The sequence below is a fragment of the Pleurodeles waltl genome, chromosome 1_1, assembly GCF_031143425.1.
Source record: "Pleurodeles waltl isolate 20211129_DDA chromosome 1_1, aPleWal1.hap1.20221129, whole genome shotgun sequence".
NCBI classification, from domain to species: domain Eukaryota; kingdom Metazoa; phylum Chordata; class Amphibia; order Caudata; family Salamandridae; genus Pleurodeles; species Pleurodeles waltl.
Genome location: NC_090436.1, coordinates 784,344,525 through 784,366,719, shown reverse-complemented (window position 1 = coordinate 784,366,719; position 22,195 = coordinate 784,344,525). Strand labels below are relative to the sequence as shown.

Below are 22,195 nucleotides of genomic sequence, written 5' to 3'. Positions count from 1 at the left end.
GCACTTTGTGAGCATCCTTTTGGTGATTTGGCTCTTTAGGTCTAACTTGGTGTAGTTTGTCCTGTAAGCTTAATAATCTTTGTGTCCTTCAGTTTGGGCGTGAGTTCACCATTAAAGCAGTAGCAATTAGATTGTTTTATCTGTGGAGTTGACATTCTAGGGTCCACCACCCTTCTCTATGATCATTCACCCATGATCTGCAAGTTGTTTAATTAACTAAGTTAACCTGTCATGAATCCAGTTCTTGACAGCATGGTGATAGTGTTATCTCTCATGTTGTATGCAGGCATGTTATGCTTTTCAATGTCAGACTCTGTTTTTTGGGCCTTGGAAATATTCTGTTTTCCTGTTGCCGATGCTTTTGTTAAGCTGTTGTGGTTTGTTAACCAGCTTCACCTTGCACTTCTTGTACTCTGTAGCGTGGTTTCCCTCCTGCACTCAACTGCTTCTGCCCCATGGCGTGCGTTCCCAGGCATTATTGCATCACCTGACACATAGTATGCTCCTTGTTCTCTCCGCACAATACTCACCCTTCTTAGAGCTTTCAGCAAGGTAATGTAGTTCCCATTCCCCATAGCATGGAACATGAAGTTGCAGTCTGTCTTTCCCTCATGCTTTAGTAATTCTTGCCAGCTTTCATTGATACGCTGTGACATAGGTGCAGAGCAGTTCTCATTGTAACTTATGTTGCGTGAAAATTAATATATGGCTATATTATTTTTCAGTATTCAAAACAAAGAATGGTCTATGTACTCCATGTGAAGCCATGGAAAGTGATAATTTTCAGCACCAAAACCAGTTTTCAATCACAGATGAAATTTGACCCTTCAAGGGATTTGACATTTTTTCTTCTTGCTGGGAGTAGCACTTTGTAATGAGCTCAAAAGCCATAAACTCTCAACTGAAGCCATCTACTTGAGACTTTGGGCCTTGTTTAGAGGTTGGCGGATAGGATACTCAGGCACAAATGTGACAGATGCGCCATCCGGCATACTACAAGTGCATTGTAGAACATCACACTTTTGTAATAAAGCGGATGGGATAGCTGCCAAATATTTAATTGTGTTCCATCCACTAACCTCCAAATATGGCTTTTAGACACCTGTTTGCTAATTCTGTCAAGAGGGAATGTAGTACAGTAACATTTACACCTTTTCAGCTGCTTGATTACTTTAGATTGCTGTTTTAACCTGTCATTTTGTTTTTTTAATCATGGCTGCCACCAGCATGTCCCAGCCTCCTCTCTCATATGATTCTGGTGAACCTCCTTAGAACGAGTAGGTCAAACTATTTTAATCTTATTTTCTTGCAATTAGGGAAGATAAATTAACTCTACTACCTTGACAACATGTTATATTACAGATGTGTCTAGGTCGTGTGGATTTTTCTACATGGCAGCGTCCCAAAGTCCATAAAGTGCAGCCCTCACCATTCCAAGTGGGACGATTTTGAGAGTTAGCCAAGCTCTCGTGGCCCAAATGTAAAACCAAAACCCAAAATAATCAAATGTCTTCTTGTTTGCTGTGGGATAAGATGTTTTAGTCTGCGGGGGAGAGCTGAATGACTGTTACCCCCTTCAGTTGGGGAGCGGGCATAACCAGGCCCATACTGGTTGGTAGCCACCACCCCACTATTTTTTAAAAAAATTCCCTGGCATCTAGTAGACTTTCTGTCCCCCCGGGGTGTGGATCAGGGGTAATTGCCCCATCTGCCCACTGGTGGGCAGAACAACTTTGGTCCCATTTATTTGGGGAGGGGGTATGGCCATACCCCCACCCTCTTATTTTGGAAAAAAAAAACTTCCCTGGTCTCTGGTGGGCTTTCTGGTTCCCCCTTGGGGGCAGATGGGCCTTCCAAAAAAGATATGGCCAACAGTAATGTGCGCCCATGGGGATCGACCCTTACCCAAGGGGCTGCCCCTCTAAAGAAAACACACACACACACACACCAATCCCTGGCGCCTAGAGGTTTCTGCCCCTCCTCCCCCCCCCCCCCCCCCCCCCCACCCCCCCCGGGGGGGCACATCGGCCTAATTACAATAGGACGATCTGCCCCCAGGGGGAGGCAGAAATGGCCTAAAATAAATGTGTTCCAGACGTCACTGGAGGGGTTGGGGGGGTTGGGGAAGAAAGGGGAAGGGCTTCCCCTTCCATCCCTGCCTTGGGGGGGTGGGAGGGAACCCCACTCTCCCTCCGAGCTCCAGGCCGAGGATGTAATAGATACATCCTCGGCACAGGAGCACTACGCCGGCGGACTTTACCCATTACGTCCCCGGCACAGAAGGGGTTAATGTTGGTATTGAAATTAGGAAAATCTGTGAAAATTTACCTGAAAGCATTGATGAAGGATGTGAGGGCAAACCTTGCGATGGGTACCAAACTGCAATTAAAAAAAACATTTTAGTAGACAAACAAATGTAGTTTGAGATAAATTTATTTAGCGTACTCAAGTTAGAATGAGAATGTTTTGAATTATGTTGCTATATTGACAGATCTTTTCAAGGCGTTAGCTTAGAAGACTCTGATTGTCTTATAAGAGACCAATTGGTACGTGTACTGTGAATCTTAATGGCCTTGAGAAATGAATGACACACAACCCGGATCCAAAAGAGGCCATGAAAATTACCAATAATTTGGAGCACACTAGTGATTGTGTCAGAGATGAAAACGTGTAGCTCAAGCTTTATATGAAATAAAAGACATAAAGTTTCTCATTACAAGGTGGCCGAATTTAGATGCAGGATTGTTGGTAGCCATGGCAAAAACAAAGGTTAAAAGCATAAAAAGGGTATAAACTAGAGATAAAAACATTCACAATCAACTTTGTAACAATAATTCCTCAAGTTGTAAATGCAGGCTACCAGCTAGGGTAACAAGTAAACTGTCAAGACAAGTAGCTAGTGAAACTATAGTGCATATGAAAAAAGTGCAAATCACTGTTTAGTGCTAAACTGTTCTAATCTTTTCAGCCTCGCTGCTTGGAGAAACGTGGACACAGCAAACACAACCATACGGTTGGTGCCTGTTTTTACAGATCCTCAGTGCTTCCCAGCAGTGCCTAATCTCCAGGGTTAAACAAAGTGGTTTGATCTATTTTAATCGATCGATGCAGGAAAAGAAAAGTACATGCGTAACATTTTCATAACTAGTATTACTTACAGGACATGTACCATAATCTGACGTTGGATCTGACCAGCTGCTCGTGCAGGGTGCCGGAGAAAGAGTGTCCAGCCTCAGTTGTATGTTCAGTTTCCTGGAGTGCAGGGTTTGCCAGCAGTCTACAAATTCCTCAAATTTACTGGTATACTTTGTTTAAAAAAAGAGTAGGTTAAACTCCCCAAGAAAGATGAGTTCACTCTTTTTTCCTGAGCATAGAGCTAAAAACTCTTCTTCACCATAGAAGACGCATTGACAGAATTACAAGCTGCGTTGGACCAGAACTCTCCCAAAACTAGTTTATCTAGTGACTCTTTGATGTACCTTATCAAGGGGGCCTTTAACGCTTTCGGTGTACTGATAACATCACACAGCCCTGTGGTAAAATGGGCTAATTTTTTAGTAGACCAGACTCTGACCCATTATAAAATTGGTTTCAATTTGGTGGGCTCGCTTATCAGTTGCAGGCCTAGATCTAGGTGCAGAGGTAAAAGACAACTACTCTGGCAGCCTCAACTGTGATCTTATAAAATAATTCTCCAGGGGTACCAGATCTTCGGCATCACAGTGGCCCAACAGTTCTGCTCCATAGATTCCCGCACTAACAGCCTGGACTCTATATACCTCCAACGCAAGGGAAATTGGATAGTTTGTAAAACCCCTTAAAAATTTTAACTGTAGCACACACTCTTCATTTTAACAGAAGCTTGCTCTTTACAGTTTGCTTGCCCCAACTATCAGAATCAAACAACCTAATGCCTAAATAGTAAAAAGCCTTGACTCTTTCCAAAGGGTTGGTGCCCACAGTTATTGTGCACCTATCCAGCCTTTTAGGGTTAAATACCACTTTTTTTGTATTTATTTTTTTACATTTATCTCTAAGCCATTTTTTCTACAAAATAGACAACATTTCTTGATCAGCCTCTGGACGCCTTGCTGTGTTTTGAATATCAATAGGATGTCATCAGCGAAGAGCAACGTTGGGATCTTTTGGCTTGCCAATGTGGATGAGTCATTCTCACAATTAGATGAAAATTCTAAACAGCCATTTGTGAAAAGGAGAAGTAATGTTGGTGCTAAGACACAATCCTGGCAAACCCCTTTGTTAATTTCAATTTTCCTGGTGAGTTTGCCATTAGGACCCCTGTGGATCTGAGCCTAGTTTTCTGCGCATAGTCATCTGGTGATATAGTAAAGCCACATAGAAACTGCCCATTCCCATGTTCACTATCTTCCACCTAACCAGTTTGAATTGAAAGACTTGGTCTATCGTGCTCATTTTAGATCTAAAACCAGCTTGAATTTAGCTTAATCTATGGTTTTCCGACATCCAGGCAATACGTTTATCTAGAATCTGTATGCAAAATATTTTTTGTAAATGATCAATTAGGTTAATTGGGTGGTAATTACCTGGTTCATTGCGGGATCCCTTTTTAAATCTAGGGACAATCTCTGCGCTCTTCCTTGTTTTTGGATTTGGGCCTCCAAAACTGTTACATAAGACATTTATATACGGTGCCCATATTTGGGGGTTAGAGCGACAAAGATCAGCTGGAGTCTTATCCAGACCAGGAGCCTTTTTTGTTTTCTGGGCCTTGAGGGCTGCTGCAATATCTGCCACAGAGAAGATAAATGTTTGTTTGATGCAGGTGGTGTTTTGGCAAACAAGCTGGTCAGTATTGGGAGCGAGAGATGAATTAGGGGCCTCTGCTGAGTAGAGAGCTCCAAAGTGTGCCACCCACTCGCTAGTTCAAATATGTCTCTGCTTTGTTGTGAACCTTTTTGCCCCTGTGTGTAACTAAATGCCAGAAAAACGTAGAATCCTTGTTTTTGGCTGCTTCTAATAACTTTTATATGATCAAGATCTCCCTTGTCTTTTTAGGTACCCATGTAGACTTTCTGTATGAAGATCTTTCTTCCTTTATCATGGCTCTATCTTCAGACTTAATGGCCTTAACAAGATTTAATGTTTTTTAGAGGGGCAGTTTGAGTTTAAACCACTAAGGATTTCTGTTGCATTAACTTTGCAGTCCTCTGTTTTACAAAAAACCCTCTGACCTCTTCAAATAATGCATCATGGATTTCAAGAACAATGCTTGGGGAAGCTTGTGTGCAAATTAAAGAGATTAACTGGTTTATGAGTGCTTGCAACAATAGAATTTAGTGCTGTATCATTAGACTGTACGAGGGCCCATGTGAAGTTTTTCATGTATTTGTCATGATTAGATCATCAGTTCCCCGGATTAACCCTTCAGTTAGATTGTTTGACATGAAGCCTGCATAAGGAGGATTATAGGGTCATGGGCGCTCTCATCCATTGGTGCCACATAAAAGTCGACCAGGTTGCTCCACAACCCCAGATTAACAGATAATCCAAATGGTTTCTATATATTTTCCTTTTGAAGGTTGGAGCAGACTTTCTATTAGAAGGTAAACGAGCATTGCATGCACAGAGACCAGGCAACAGAGTAATGTTAATAGTTTGCAGGGCAGACTTTGACAACTGCTTAACTGTGCTGGCATCAATTGCAGGTATGCCTCAATATTCACCCTCTTCTCTAGCTAAATCACCAGCGAGTGCAGAGGGTTCAAAGCGGACGTTGAATTCTCCCCCTTATTATGGTTGTGCAGTCTTCGTTAAGCAATTTTAGAAGCGGATTCAAATGTCATAAAGTGGAAGATTTTGTAGAGCTATTAGATGGTCTGTTGTATGCATTAAACATCAATATATCTTTGCCATTGTGTAGAATTAGTTTTAAAATAGGTATATCCTGGAATGGGCTAGGGATCTCCTTTACTGTGCACTTGGGAGATGTTTTAGCCAGGTGTTTAACCTGCCTTCTGCCTAACCTGCCAAATAATTTCCGGCCATGACTTTGAAATTTAAGAAACCTGGCCTGATTGCACAAGATGTCATCCTTGTCTCCTGTAAAAATCAAACATCAAAAGCACCAATAAAAAAGCACCAATCACCGTTCAATACTTTGGATTTTAGGCCTACGTTGTTCCAAGAGATAGCCTTAAAGTTTCTTGAATTGGGTACTTCTGGTTCCTTTAGCGCTTCTGGAACACACGTCATAGAATTCAGTGACATGGTGCTCTTCTAGACTGTCAATAGAATGAGATGAACCAAAAGGGAGAAGCTGTTTCGAAACTAGAGGCTCATTGTTCTGAATAAGGATAACATTCTCCCATTCGTAGTTCTCACTTGCATGTGGGGCTGGTTCTGAGTTGTAGACCATCCTAAAGACTTAGGCACTGGAGATTGTCATTTTTTGGATATGAAAGGCATAAACAAGAGGTTGACCAGCTTACCCAACGTATTGAAGAGGCCAATTGGGGCATTATTACTACTAAGAACTATGCTATTCTTAATAACATAATCGATAACTATGAGTCTGATATTATCCAAAGAAAGAATCGGAAATTCAGAAGAGACCTTCAGGACTATCAACAAGGGAGAGTCTATACATTTAGTGAAAAATATGATAATATCCAAGAATCTAATATTTCATCTGATATTCAAAGCTGCCCCGAAACTATTCCTTCCTCCGAAATAGAATCCTCTGAAGAATCTGACAGGGACCTATCTATTAGACCGCAGGTGAATTTTTCTGAGGAAGCACGGCGATATCGCCTTGGAACTTTAAAAGATACCCGGGTCAAACCACTAGATACCTCAACAGCAACACCAGGTGCCTCAGGTATACAAACAAGAGCTCGCAGTAAGATTTCATGACCACAAAACCTGATGACCAGTTAGTAGTCAATCTTTCTGATTATGAGCTCTCTCCAGTCGAACAGCATACCTTGAACAAAGGCCTGTCCTATTGCCCTACTAACTATTGGAATATCACTCAAACTAAAATTGACTTTTTCAAATTTATTCGTCAACTCAAACTTAAATCCTTTTTTTCTACATCTGTCTCCCCTCCCCCCTCACCATCTCTCCCACTCAATCCAAGTGACATTTCTGTTCAGGACTTGGAAGACATTGCACTCTTATGTAATTTGTCCAATACTACTGAATCGGATCTTTCTCTTTCCTCAGTGGCTAACGACTTAGACTTGAACATCAACCAGTATCATCCTTCGGACCTTCGTCCGAAGTCTACTTTTACCCCCATTCTTCCAGCTGGAAATTCCATAGATCTTTTCTCAACAGCTGTCATGAGAGATCTTGATAGAGAATATACACGATATTGTCACAGGCGCAAATACTTTCCATCGAATATTACTCGCAAGCAAGCAAGCGCTCTAGCGAAATTACGGAGTAACCCTAACATTACCATCAAGGAAGCTGACAAAGGAGGGAATATTGTCATTCTTAATACCTCTGACTACCTTAAGGAGGCATACCTTCAACTCCAAGACTCAAAGTGTTATAAACGACTCGCCTCTAACCCAACGGCTGAAATACAACAAAAATTGTCAGTCCTTCTTGATTATTGGCATTCTTGCCAAATTATTTCCAACAAAGAAAAATCTGCCCTTCTTTTATCTCACCGCACGATTCCTACCTTGTATCTTTTACCGAAAATTCACAAAAAAGACCTTCCACCGAAAGGTAGACCAATTATATCTGGCATAAATTCCATATGCTCTAAATTGGGGACTCTAATTGATCACGTACTACAACCTTTTATGATTAATTTACCATCCTTCGTTAGAGACACGAAAGACATAATCCAGAAATTACAAAATATCGATTGGCAACCAGATTACTTCCTAGTCACCATAGACATCGTTAGTCTCTATACCTCCATCAAACACCATGATGGCTTAGAGGCAGTTTCGACCAAACCTGTGACATTCACAACACACAACTTAATGATCTTAGAAATGTTACAGTTTTGCTTAGAAAATAATTACTTCTTATTTGATGGTCATTACTATTTGCAATTACAAGGGACGGCAATGGGGGCCAAATTCGCACCACCGTATGCCTGTATATTGATGGGTGCAGTTGAACGAGATTGGCTCTGGAGTGATCAAAATGAACCCTTCTCCCAACACATTATCTATTGGGGACGAAATATTGATGATATCTTGCTGATATGGCAAGGCCAGAAGGCCTTACTGACACAATTTTTGAAGTCCTTAGTACCCAACAAATGGGGCATAGACATCACGTATCACATCTCCAACTCCGAGGATGAATATTTAGACCTTTTGATCTATGTAGCAAATGACAAATCACAGACCAGATTTTTTTGAAAAAAGACAGCAGCTAATTCAATTTTGCACGCAACCAGTTGCCATCCTCCTAGTACAGAATGAACTGTACTAACTTTCCTGATTATCAAATTTCATCCAGTCAAATAATGGAGAGACTTCTGGCCAGGGGGTACAACAAGACGACTTTGAATCTAACCAAAGACAAGTTAGGTAATATGGACCGGAATAAGATGATTAACCCTACACACCGGCCCAAACAGGATACAACCATTCGCTTGATTATAGAATTCCATAATGGTCATTACTCTATCAGGAAATATCTCCAGAAGCATTGGTATCTATTACAAAACAATCCCTCCATCAATAAATATATCACCAATTACCCACAAATAGGCTTCCGTCGAGCTCCCAATCTTAGAGACAAACTGCTCCTCTTTCTTCAAAACAAAACCTTCTGGACCTTTCTTTCCAAAACCAAAGGGCTTCTATACCTGCACCAAATGTTCTATCTGCAAACTAGGCCTTAACAAATCTACTACATTAACCATTAAAGGCGAGGACTTTCTGATTAAAGACTTTATTAATTGTGAAAGTACCAACATCATTTATGCAATATGGTGTCCCTGTCAACTAGTCTACATTGGGAGTACTATTCACCCTCTCAAAATTAAAATCCAAGAACACTTTCGCAATATTCAAAAATTGGAAGTCAAGGCACCCCTTATGGAACATTATAATGAATGCCATCCCTATGAACGTAACTTCACCTTCTGTGGTCTTCGACGCATCACATTGTCCTCAAAGGGGGGCAATCTACCCTTGCGTCTACGTCAAGAGGAAAGCCGGATGATTATTCACTATGATACTGTTAACAATGGTTTAAACAAGGACCATGAGTGGCATTATTGGTTGATGTAAATATGAGACTTAGTGTGACCTGTTTTCTAATGCTTCATGCCACTCATGGTACCAGTATATGGGATAACATAGGAGGTACTAATATAGCTACCCCCTCTACATGATATAGTAACATTATGACATAGTAATACTTGTCTTTCATTTGTTTTGTTATTCAGACCATGATGCTCTTTAATATTTGCTGCTCGACTTTTAATTTTCTATTTTCTTTTTCTTTCCTTTTTTCTTTTCTTTCCATCATATCAAGGAGCTAGCATTATTCTTCCTAATGTGGAGCCAAGTGACCTACTCAATTTATTTCGTTTTTTGTTTTATCTTTTTGCTTTTTCATTATTTACCGCACCTCTTATTTTGCTCGTTTTTCGGTACTTATCTAGTTTTCCCCTTCCAATATGGCGCCGACATTTAATATCGACGCCACTACTCATAACGACTTCAGCTCCCGATAGTCCTTCCTCTGTGTCGGTGCCACCAGATCAGAGGAAGGACTACCGTTTATAAATACGGGGTTCCTTTCCGGCGCGTCCTCGGAGATTAGACGATGGACGCGTCGGACCTTTAAAGTATGCTCGTTCTCTAGAAATAGGTAAGAACCCCAGCCTTGCACTGTCCAATTTGTCTTAAACATTTCAAGAGAGCCTGTTAGAGACTTCATTCTATTTATACTTCCCACTAGCTACCGCTCGATAATATTGTCCTTTACCTGGTATATCCAACTTTCAGTTTTTCCAAAAAACTCGGGGCTACCTGTCTCATTGTTAAGATACTGACTCTCATTTCTTACTTTTCGAAATACTGCTCTTTAAATATGATTTTATTTTCACACATTTGAGTTTGGAACATATACTGACCATCTTGGATTTTGATGTGATATAATCAGCACACATTAACTATTATTTGGATAACATTATGTTTTCTTGGATTCTTCACATAGTAAATGATATGCATTTTTATGTACAGCTCTGGAAGCTGAAACTTCGTCGAACTTTAAACCTAAATAATGGAACATAGGATTTATTTTTAATAAAAGTGCACTGAACTGGAAAAAAAAAAAAAAAAAGGCTGATACTCCACTGAATTTTGGCAGCAACTCCATTGAACTTTGAAATTTAATTTGGCTGATACTCCACTGAATTTTGGCAGCAACTCCATTGAACTTTGAAATTTAATTTTTGGAATATACCACCTCTTCTCAAATCAAAATTGGATCTCAGAAGACTTAGCTCGTATCTTTCCTTCATTTGAAACATTATAACCAACAATATGACATCTCAATTGTGGGAACTTACCAATTAGCTAGTAGTATTTTTTGGATATATTTCTTTTTGGCAAAAGTCACAGAGCTAGATGGTTGGTTGATAGGGTTAATAATAAAAGCTGCCCTCATGGGTTGAAAAATCTCTCATTCCATTAAAGCTTCTTGAACAGGCTCTGATGGCGGTAAAGGTTTGAACTTGATTCTCCGAGCCTAATGGGGGATCAGTTCTAAGACCTATTGATTAGAGTGCCCTTGCAAAATCAGCATTAATTAAAGTGGTTTTAATATAGTCCCAGTTAATACTTGGATGGGGGTAGATCTTCACACTCACTATGTCGTTGTGAACAACAGAGTAGCAATGCCAGACACTTCTGATCCAATGTATTACTTTATTTGTCAAAGATTCTGCATCCTTATGGATGATTTGATTCAGTTCCAGTTTGGGTACTTAAATCATAAAGATTTCTGTGTCATCTGGGGCTTATATGCTGCAAGATGGTTTACATAAATGCAGATCATGGATAATAGTTGGTATTGGGCCTGAGAGAGATTTTCCTTGCGGCATATAAGGTGTGAATTGTGCAGGTTGAGCGACATAGATCAATTTCTTTGCTACTAAAATCTCTTTGTATCGCCCCTCTTTGAGCTATAGTCCGACGAGAACTTTTGTCTTTGTGTTGGCTTGGTCTGTTTACAATATCGTCTGGTTTATGGAAGGAGCAAGGTTTGGGGAGAGAGAATCATGATGGCAAGGTACGCAGACACTGGTGTCAAGTGAGCAATGCTTAGGTGGGGGCAAAAATCTCCCCAAACTGTAGGTTACACAAGCTCGGCAAGCATTATTACAGTCCTGCTGGTTCCACAGTTTTGCCAGCGCTAAGGCAAACCACAATGCTCATTAATTTAGTAATCCTAGTTTTTAGGTTTTTGATTTCAGACTGCAGTTGTAAAAAATTGAGTGTTGAGTGTCCCTCATTAGCGTCAAAACATTGTCACATCATTAAGTCAGTCTTTATACCTCAAAAAAATGTGTTGTGTTAGAGCAAGTAAAGTGTTGTGTAGACTCAAGTGGTGCATATCTGTTTCTGCAGACAACCTGTGGCATCGGCTAAGTGAAGCTTTCTGCAGTAAGGAGTGCTGGACGGATTAGACTGTTGTACTGGAGGGCCCGTCTTCATTTTTGTACAGATTTTTGCCACTTTTCCCGTTGAATGACTGCCACCTGTCAATAGCAAAGCCTTATCCCCCAACATAGTCTCCACCTCCTCAGTCAGATTATTTATATCAGCTACAGCACAGTTTTCAGCAGAGTGTGTGTCACTGGTATGTTATACCTTTTGTCCTCCTGAGGGCTTAGAGCAGCTTTCTTCTTTCCCATCTTAGTGGTTTGGTAAAGAGTTCTCCCATGCAGTTAAGGCAAAAATAAAATTAAATGCCCATACCACATCCTCCGCATGCTTTAGACCGATTTGAAGTCAGCGAGTTATAGAGCAAGAAGCATGAAGAGGGAGTCAAATACATAAGTCCCATGATTACCTTATTCTAGGAAAGGAGAAAATAACTATATGACAGGGAGCAGGGACACTTGTAGAGGAACCAAGAGGGATGGCCCAGCCTCTGGGTGTAGATGGCCCAGGAAAGCACCCAGGCGCGTCCCACGCCGCGGGTATCCCAAGGTCCTTTTATGGCACGCGCTAGGTGCAGTACAGCAGGTGATGTGGCTCGCTGCTGTGAGGAATTATGGTAGGCGTAGTCCGGGCACTCTCCTGGGCAGTGAAGAATGAGAGACTCACACGCTGTGGGAGTCCCAAGATCATTTTATGGTGCCCAATCGGCACAGCGTGGCAGGTGTTGCCGCCTACATGCCAAAAGGAAGTATGGTGGGCATAGTCCAGGTCCCGCCATTCCAGTAAACAGGTAAAGCGTCCCTAGCCACAGGAGTCCCGAAGTCTTTTTATGGCACCTGCCCGGCTCAGTGCAGCAGTCACCCTGCCACGAGGAAGTATGCTAGGCTTAGTCTGGGCCCCCGCCGAGGCATTGAACAAGCAAAGAGCCCTTGCGATTCAGGTAGCAGGTTGTTGCTCACCGTATATATTGATGGTCAGTAAATAATGTAGAGAGATATTCAATAAGGAGATATGCTCTAGAGTACCCTGTATATGTCCTGAAGGATGTGACAAACATCCTATTCCCTTGGAATGAACGGATACAGTGCACTTTGTTTGAGCAAAGAACTACAGTTGGTACATCACAAAGGGAGGATCTAACCTTCAGAGGTATTTATAATAGAAGGAACTGGGTATCAAATATGCCTGCCAAAAATGCATGCCTTGTGTTATTAATAGAAAGGTCTTTTGCAAAGTGAGCTTGTCTGCATAGTCCTCACAAGTGTTAACTGATAATCTGGGCCACAGAAATTTCCAAAACCATATCAGAAACAGTGAGTGTACAGTCCACATCATTCACAACACACGTTCCACTCCCAAACTCATGAAGAGAATCCTGGAGTATGAGTTGAAGACGTTGACTGAATAGAAAGTAATCTAATCTATCCAATCCACTGAGTAGTTGGTCCTAATTGATACAGCCACTAAATAGACTGGATAGAGCGTCCATTTATGAACAGATTTGATGAATCTTCACTCGGGTATTGAGTTAGATCACCCCCTTCCTAATATGAATGTATTTCTCAAACTTGTTGAAGCCAGTTGTGTTAATGTAATAGACCTCTCCTTTGCCTACCACTACATTGAGCTCCACTTGGAGTCAAAACGTCTTGAAAGTGTCACCAGTATTATCAGTCCACTGAGGCTTATTTTTAAGAAAGAGATGCTTTTCTATTAGACCAGTAGTTTAGTTTGAGTATTTATAGAGCACTCACACAGTTCTTTTTCTAAAAGCAGTGTGAAATGCATTGGTTGTAAGATGGAGGTAAAGTATTCCAATTGCTGGTTTTTCCACCAAGTGACGTTTTACACACCCAAATTGCAGTTAAAAAATGTAGTTGGGATGAGTGAGGAGGCTGCAGAGTGGAACATCTAGCAAGTAAGGAAGAGCCTTATCAAAAAGACATTTATGCATGTGAAGTTTCAGCTAGAATAGCTGAGCAAGAATATGTTTAGCTTTGATCAAATGAGGAGCAGAGATGGTGATTGTGGCTGCTTGGTTTTAAATCAGTGGCAATCTCTGTAAAACTATCTTACTTAATCCGTGGCACTACAGTATTCTAACCATGGGCCAGTCAAAGTAACTAATACTGCTCCTTTACTGTCAGTGGATAGAAGGTTGAGAATAGATTTGACTTTACCCTTCTAGTAAGTGTATGATGATATTTCTGAGGAAACCTGGGTGTCCTTCCTTAGCTTAGAATTTACTCCATCTCCTAGCGTTTTAATGCTTTGATTTGCTGTGCTGAAGGAACAAATGAAGTTGACCAGAGTTGAGGTGACTTCCTACAACATCTAGAACTTCTAACTTCTCCATGTTGATTTTCAACCAATTTTAACCAACCATTTTTTCATATTATGTAGACAAACTAGTGATTTTCCCCTTGAATGTTGAGGAATGCCTGGATCCAGTTTTGTGTGTCATTTGCGAGCCTAGTGAGCAAGGCCTTCTTTTTTTAAATAAGTGGCCTTCTTTTTTTAAATAAGTTTGTTTTTATTGTTTTACAAAAGTGATAGATATTCACCTTGTTACCTTACAACACAACAATCACTGTTAACTCATTTGTATTTGCAACTAGTATGTGGTCTCATGACAAGTATGTAGCTAGGAAGAACTATTTATCACACCCTAGGTTCCATCTTTATATATTTAGTTTTCTGATGTATTCCTTTAAGGTCTTTCTCCACATGTTTGTGTGGAGGCTGATGTGTTTGGCCCCACCACTAATCCTTTGATATTAACTACATTGTGCTGTGTCATTAATCTTCCGTGGGGCTATTTATCTCTTGTATATGTAAGGTCTTATAATTGCTTTGGCACATTGGCGAGTGCTTTCATGTTGTAGAAAATATGTTACAAACTCCCTTTTCTTGGGAAGTTTAGCTTAAGTGTGTCTAAGGCTTGTGCTGTGTCTGGTGCCACGTTTTTTTGAGATAACTATTTGATTGCTACTGTTTTGGCTTCAACCACTTTTTATATGCCCCCTAAAAGACAGCATTTAGCTGTCTCTTGTGAATGACCTACATAGTTGGGTTTTGCCAGCATGATCCTAAATCAATACATTTGCTCTCTACCCTTGCTGTCTTGAGTCTCTGCATTTCACTCAGAAGGCATGGCATTAGTTCATATAAGTTCAGACTACCTGTCACCTTTGTTAGAGTCATAGTTATTGCTTTCTGATAATATGGCAGTTTGGGACAGAACTATGCCATGTGAAAAAAGGTAGCATCTTCTGTAAGTTATGTGAGTCAGAGGCATAGATGTGAAAGTTGATACAATGAAGTTTTGCTGGGTTTAGGTTTGTCTGATGTACATCGTTAAGCTGTATGTATTTGAACCTAGCCTTTCTAGAAACTGTTCTTGTATAATCTTGCATCCTATCTCGTTATTTCTCTGTAATATGTCTGTCCAGGTTCTCCTCCAATTTTTATTTGACCCCTTCCAATTTAATCTCCTTCATTTTCTAAGTCCATTGAAAAGTTGAGTCACAGCTTTGCATCCTAGGCCTATTGTATGGATAAAGTACAATGCTTTTGTGTTGATGATTCTCGAGTTTGGTTCCCCCATGTCTCATGCTCCTCGTGTATTAGTCTTTTTTTACTGTACAAATTGTCCATCCAGTAAATCATGATCTGTTTTGTAGTAGAACTTCATCTGTAGTTGTCCATTTTTCTTCACCACCTGTCTTAGGTCACCTAAGCCCAGAATCTGCAGTTCATATACATAGACAGAGTAGCCTGTCCCATCTCTAGCATACCATACCTAGCATTCTCCACCTAACTTTTATAGACTCTGCAGTTTCCTCTTGCGTTGGTTCCTACCCTAGATTGCACTAGTTAATGAAATGGGGCCTATTGCTGTTGTGACTAGTTTTGCCTTTGGGTATTTTGGCCTGGCCAACCATTTGGCTACCCATTGGAATTGTGCTGCCAGATAACAGTATTCCAGATCTGGTACTCCCAGTCCACCGTCAGAGAGAATAAGTTTGCGCTGGGCTACCCTCTTCCTCCCTAGTGCCAAAGATTATCAGATAATTCATTTTCATGTTACTCGCATGCTCCTGGTGATAGTAACATTGTGTTAGTATAAAAATCTGGGGAGTACCTACATTTTGGTTTAGAGCTACATGGCCTATATCAGATATTGCTAGCTGGCGCCAGAAGGCTGAGGTCTTATGAAAAGTTGTGATTGTTCGGACATAACTGCATTGATTCATTTCATGAGGTCAATATACATATTGACTACCCAGTCCCTAAAAGTGTCTGGTGACCATTCAGTTCCCCATTTGTCACACCCTACCATTTTATGTCCAGTCATGTCTACTAAAGGGAAAAAAATCTGTTCATTCAGAATCTTGATACACAGCCACATTCTTGGAATTTCTAGATTAATCCCTCCATCTCTGTTGAGGGGCTGAGGTTTACAAAAGTACGTAGTCTACATATAGAGAAATATAGTGGGTCACACTCTGGGCAGTTTGCAATCCTTCCCCTATGTGTACGGCTTGCTAAAGTTTCTGTTACTATTGCAGACATACCTATAACAAGGAGCATTCTTGATGAATGTCTCTGTGAACTGTGTATGTGACATAATTCTTCCTGTCTGTACTATGGTAATGGGTGAGTTACGATAGGCAGAGCCACTCCAAAAAAGTGCATATGTTTCTGGATGGCGTAAATTAAATGCCATCCATTTACAGTGAATGTTTTTCTATGTCTTGCTACAACCATGGGTTGGCAGTCTCATTCCTCAGTGCCATTCATTATGTGGAAGAGCTCTTGCAAATTATGAGAGGTGCTTCTTTCCTGGCACAACTTCTGATTGGTCAGGCTGGATCAGTGCTCAGATATTCTCATTAAACGGGAGGCCAGTATTTTATCCAATTTTCTGTTGTCCATATTAGGTAGGGATGTGTGTCGTAGGATTTTATATCTAAGAGATCTCATTTGGGTTTTGTGAGTACTACTGTCAGTGCTTCCATGAAAGTCTTGGTTAAAAGTGAGCAAGACCTTGTTGATGTTGGTTCTTGGTTCCTACACTTTGCTTTCTTCACCCTGTACATATTTGTATCATTATGACAGTTTTGACCAAAAAAAGTGTAAAAGTGTGATTTCCTAAGCAGTCCAACATGCGTCAACGAGCTTTGTGTCATTCATAAAATTGGAGAAGCAGTTTGTTTTAAAACAAATGTATTTCACTTAAGAAAAACTTATGTATATTTTAATTATACTGGCATACTAGTCTACCACCCTAGTAGGGAAAACTGTTTTGGAAGTGTACTTCAGAAAGCACTTCTTAAAACAATGCATATTTGAGAACATCCTCAAGGGTGACGGCATGTAAAACATACAAATGTCTAGTGTCAAAAAATATGCAGAGCATGCTTCCTGATGTTCATCTAAGGGCGGCCAGTACCACCGCTTGCGTTTCCAATTTGTTATTGTTGACCGTAGTTGGTTACCCTGTATTATCAGTTAGGACAGAGCTTCTCTGGTGGGCATGCGCGGCCGACCAACATGCAGTGCTCCGGTAACCATTTCTGATTCCTGAAAGATGAACAGGGTAAACGCTTTCTGTAACCTCAAGGTGCCCAAATAAAACATTTCTGCACTCAGTAGCAACGACGTAGAAGATATACCATCTTGTTCTTTGGGATTCCTCTGTTCAGCCCTGCCAGGGCACTTTGCATAATTAACTAACAACACATATCCAATCTAAGAATTGATATTGTAGCAGTACTATGTCATCATAAAGTCAGTAGTTATGTAATATGAAATGTCACCAGTGGTGAAATCTATCACATCATGTATGAGGCCATGAGAAGTGTGCTTGGTGGGCCAGTTATGTTTCTTATAGTGGGGACTCAAATTATGGTTTGAGAAGTGAATCCTAACAAGTTGTTTAGCTTTTATTTCATAACCATATAATCATTTGAACTGTTTTAAGTGAAATGCAGAGTTTTCCATAAATATTATATTCAGCTGTTATGGGCAGAAGAAACCACATGTTTCTTTAAATATAACAAGTAAACACTGAATGGTTTGAAAGAGGTTTGGTGAATGGGTAAGGTTGTGCCCATATATTATGTGAATTTCTTTATAGTGTGCGGCAAAGGATGCTTTATCGCATACTTTACTTCCTTTGTGATTTTATTGACATCAGCTGCAAAATCTCACGAAACGCTGTCACAGTGGCATCAGATAAGAAGTATGAATACATGAATAAATACCATATTCCATAGCGCAAGGAGTTGTAAAATTTGCCTGTTAGATACTATTTCTCTTTTTGTTCGCACATGGGTGAAATGGGAAGTATAGAGGTATTAAAGTTATGAAATGGCCTGAGAAATGACTTGTTTGCGACCTGTGTTTCAGTCAGCTGATGCATAGTGGGTATCCATTTGAAGTCAGGATAGCACCAGGATTGCACTCTAGGAGGAGCACACAGACTTAGAAAACCGCAACACATTTTGCTTATACGAAATTTAATTTGACCTTTTATGTTAAATTATTTTTAGATCAGTGGAATATTGGAGACAAGGTTCTTGCTCCCTTTTCCGACACAGGGAAGCTCTCTGAAGCCAGAATCCATTCCATTAAAACTGGTGAACATGGGGACGCATTTGCAGTGGTCTTGTTTTCAAACTCTGAAAAAAAGAAGATACCAGTCACAGAGCTTTATAAAGTCCAAGATAGTAAAGCACAATGGAAAAGCGGAATATTTGATGATGAGGACCTGGAAAAGCCCTTCTTTCCTGACAAAAGACTGTTGGGTCCTGCCATTGCTTTCAAATTATCCGAATCAGGTGACTCTGTTCCTTACACAGCCAATAGATATTTACGTGATTATCAACGAGAAGGCGTCATGTTTATGTATAAGCATTATGTTGAATCAAGAGGATGCATTCTTGGAGATGACATGGGACTCGGAAAAACTGTGCAGGTACTTTACGATTTATAATCTGTGGCAAAAAAATGTCAGTGTCATATATTTATTTTCATTTAAATATTGTCTTCAAGTTAATTTGGAATATTTCTTTTAATTTAAATAGTAGTAGTTATTTATTTTGCACATTTGACTGTTGTCATTTTTCAAAGCAAAAGACATGTCAAACAGGATGAAAAACATTACACCTGCTTCTCTGCTAAATATGTATTGAAGTTTTTTAAAATGCTTTATTCATTTTAATAACTGCTTTCCAAAACACCCAACAAACTGTATTAAATGTCACATTTAAGGTTCCAGAGGATTTTTAATATCGTTCTGTTCTCTGAAAAAAAAAAATCCATACAATATTAAAAAAGTAATAGAAAGCCTCACACCTAGTCACTATTTGTGGAACATTCATTGTCTTATTGTCATTTTAATATTTGCAGCCAACATTCTTAGAATATACCTTCTACTCTTTAGTGTATACAGATAGAAGGATAAACGTCTGAATCTTGAGTTGAAATGTTACATAATGGACATTATTGTTCTGAATGTGAATACCTATCTAATTTACAAAATGTGTTACTAGAGACAAATCTGTTCCCTTATTCTGCCCAGTTACACAGGTGGCCATATTGAAGCCGAAACACATAACTCTGTTATCACGGAATAAAGTAGAGACAGGCCAAGTCAGTCACTTTTAAATCAAGGTGCGAGTGGAGACGCTGCACCAGCTAGTTCTTTTCAGGGAGACCAGGCTGCACAAATCCAGTTGACCACCCCAATCAATCTGACTCCATCAGAATTGTCAGTGGTAGTATAACTCAATTATCTATGGACACTAATCGAGTGACAATAACAAAGGACCATGTCCCCTCAAGCAGGGGGAAAGCATAATATAGAGAACCCTTTGTATGGCTCCAGGAGGTTCGCTATCAAGGCACAACAATGGAGTCACAAAGGACTAAGAAGTCATCTTGCAGGATCAGGGGATCTTGCCAAGGTCCTACTCAAAACTACTCAAACAGGAGGGTGTTGTTCAGCCCCGAGTACCATTCGCAAGGCCCCCATGATATTTTAAATAAAGGGAATATCCTTAGGCTGTTAAAGTCCATCCTGGACTGAGTAGTTTGGAATCAAACAGCATTATAGCAATTGAGTTTCTTCCCCCAAAAGGCTATCAAATTTCGTAATCCACATTAGCAACATTTGCCTCGATGACCTTTGTTCAGATAATAATATCCAGAGCAAATTTATTTAGTTCATGGGGCATCCAGATTAGTCCATTTAGAGAGATAGGTTACCCTACAGTTCTAGCAAAACCACATGTCCCATTAGAACCCGGAACGAGGAAGCCATTCTCAGTTTTGAAAAATGCTTGGTGCAGTGTCCCCACAAAATACAACGAACAAAGGGCACAAACTTCTGATCTTGCGGGGGAGATTTGGCCTGGTTGCCCACAGTGCTATCCAGTAGAAGCCCTGACTGAATTAATTCTCATGTGTTGATCTGCTCCAAGGCGCCATCATTTTCCCTGTGTTCCTGGAACAAGAGTGGTCTTACACAGAAACTCCAGTTGCCAGATGTTGTTGCATTCTTAAAGACTCATGTAATTATAGCTCTGTAGGAGACCTGGGCTGAGTCAAGCCACCCAATATTAGGCTACATTGAGCACTGGACTCCAGCTTCCAGGAAGTACAAGCGCGGTATCTATTTACACTTCAGTCAAGTTTAAAGGGAGTGTTGAGATGATGTCTTTCGAGGAGAACTGGCTGCCAGGAATCAAGATCATTAATCTGAGATCTCAGCAAATCATTTGATTGATTAACATAAACATCAGCCCTAATATAAAGGAGAAAAGGTAAAAACTTAATCACTTAATACAAGTGACAATACCTGTGTACTCTAGCAAGTGATCACCCAAAAGCAGCATGTTTGCTCACTGTGGAATTTAATACAAATTTATTTCAGGATCTTGCTGAAGCAGATATGTTAATTAAAATTATTAATTAATGTTTATGCATTTTGAATAATAATAATAATATGTAGAGAAAATTAATGTAGAAAAAATAATGTGCACGTTTGAAAATGTGCCCACGGAGAGAGGTCACCAAGATTCACGAACTTTACTGAAAATGACTAAAATATGTGAAATGTTGAAAATGCATAATAATGATGTAGTAATATGTCATATTGAGCTATATAGCGTATGGTTTACATCATATTGTAGAGTTAACTTATCCTAAGTTGTGGCCTAGTTTTTGCCAGGCCTCATGCAGAAGCTGAATAGTCATGCAATGTAGAGAAGCTAACGTGCTAAACTGACCCTGAACTTCTCGTGTTAATAAAGTCTGCTTAGCTAGAATTTTCTGCAATGAACTAAAGGACAGGAGATGATGGAACTAGAATATGTATCCAATTCACTGTAAAGCAGACAGGAGATGTACTTTCCCAGGACTCAAACAATAGAGACACTGACTGGAGAAGAAGAGGCAACATTTTCGATACCTGATGAGCCGGATGATGAGGGCATCGTCACCTTGAGAACGGCGTAATATTAGAATTCATAGATTAGTAAAATAAAAGTTATTGGGTAGTGGAATAACTGGTGATCAACTGACCAATTAGGAATTAGGAGATAGACTGGGTGACTTTAATATAATGTCGTGAGAAAGGGAGAAAACTTCAGAAAACTGGTGGGGAGATGTTAGAGGCAGTTGATCGAGGAGAGACCTTTTGCTGAAATTGATGCGAGATTCTGTCTTTGGGCTCATGCTTTTGAGACCCTGATGCGTTGCTGATCGATTGATGACCTGAAGACGAAGACAGACTTTGTTGCTGATCCATACCGTGCATAGGTAGCTGTGACAATGTGACTGATTGACTTTTTGTGCCTTTTCTCTCTAGGTACCAACTGCACTGTTTTATAGTTTTTCTCCTAGCTAGATGTTTTTCCAAATTCATGTTCCAAATTGTTTTTGCATGAAGTACCACATGCTAATGCTGATCAGGGCAAGGTATGGTTCCTATTCTGAGACGCTGACATACATGGTGACAAATGATTGATTTGCTGAACTCTGCTATTCATGCTAACATATACATCATTATTGGGTTATGTTGAGGCATTAGAACGCATGTTTTCCCAAGTTCTGATTAGATTATGTTATTGGTGATCACTATTGAATTAACACTGAGGTTATTTGAATAAAGTTTGAATTAACCTCATGAATTAGTATTGTAACTAATAGGGAAATAAAATTGATAAAACGTATAATTGAGTTGTGGTTATTCATGAAATGTTGACGCTAATGATTTATGATTAATGTTTTTCTTAATGGTTAGCAATTTGTGTATTGATTATTGATGCACATTGGTTACACAATAGCTAGGTTACTCCATGCGAATCAAATGGTTCATAGACCTATATGCGTCTCCTTTTAAGTTTACTTACTAAGGACCAGGCGCGCTAGCAGTTTTTGGTAGCAGCTTGATGGTTAGTTTCCTTGGAGAACTAGTTATGTGGTGATTGATGGTTATGGTGGTAGTTTAAATTAGGGTTAGTTATTCATTTTATGGGATTTGAATTATG

The 22,195-nt window shown here is 40.0% G+C and overlaps 1 protein-coding gene across 4 annotated transcripts in view; it reads left to right on the top strand.

Moving 5' to 3' along the window:
- Positions 1-22,195, top strand: part of ERCC6L2 (ERCC excision repair 6 like 2) — a 1,058,011-nt gene that overhangs the window by 50,368 nt on the left and 985,448 nt on the right. For all 4 annotated transcript variants that reach the window (XM_069227916.1, XM_069227908.1, XM_069227899.1 and 1 more), the window contains exon 3: positions 18,194-18,618. In XM_069227916.1, coding sequence (XP_069084017.1) covers positions 18,194-18,618 — 425 coding nt within the window. The remainder of the gene's footprint in view (positions 1-18,193; positions 18,619-22,195) is intronic.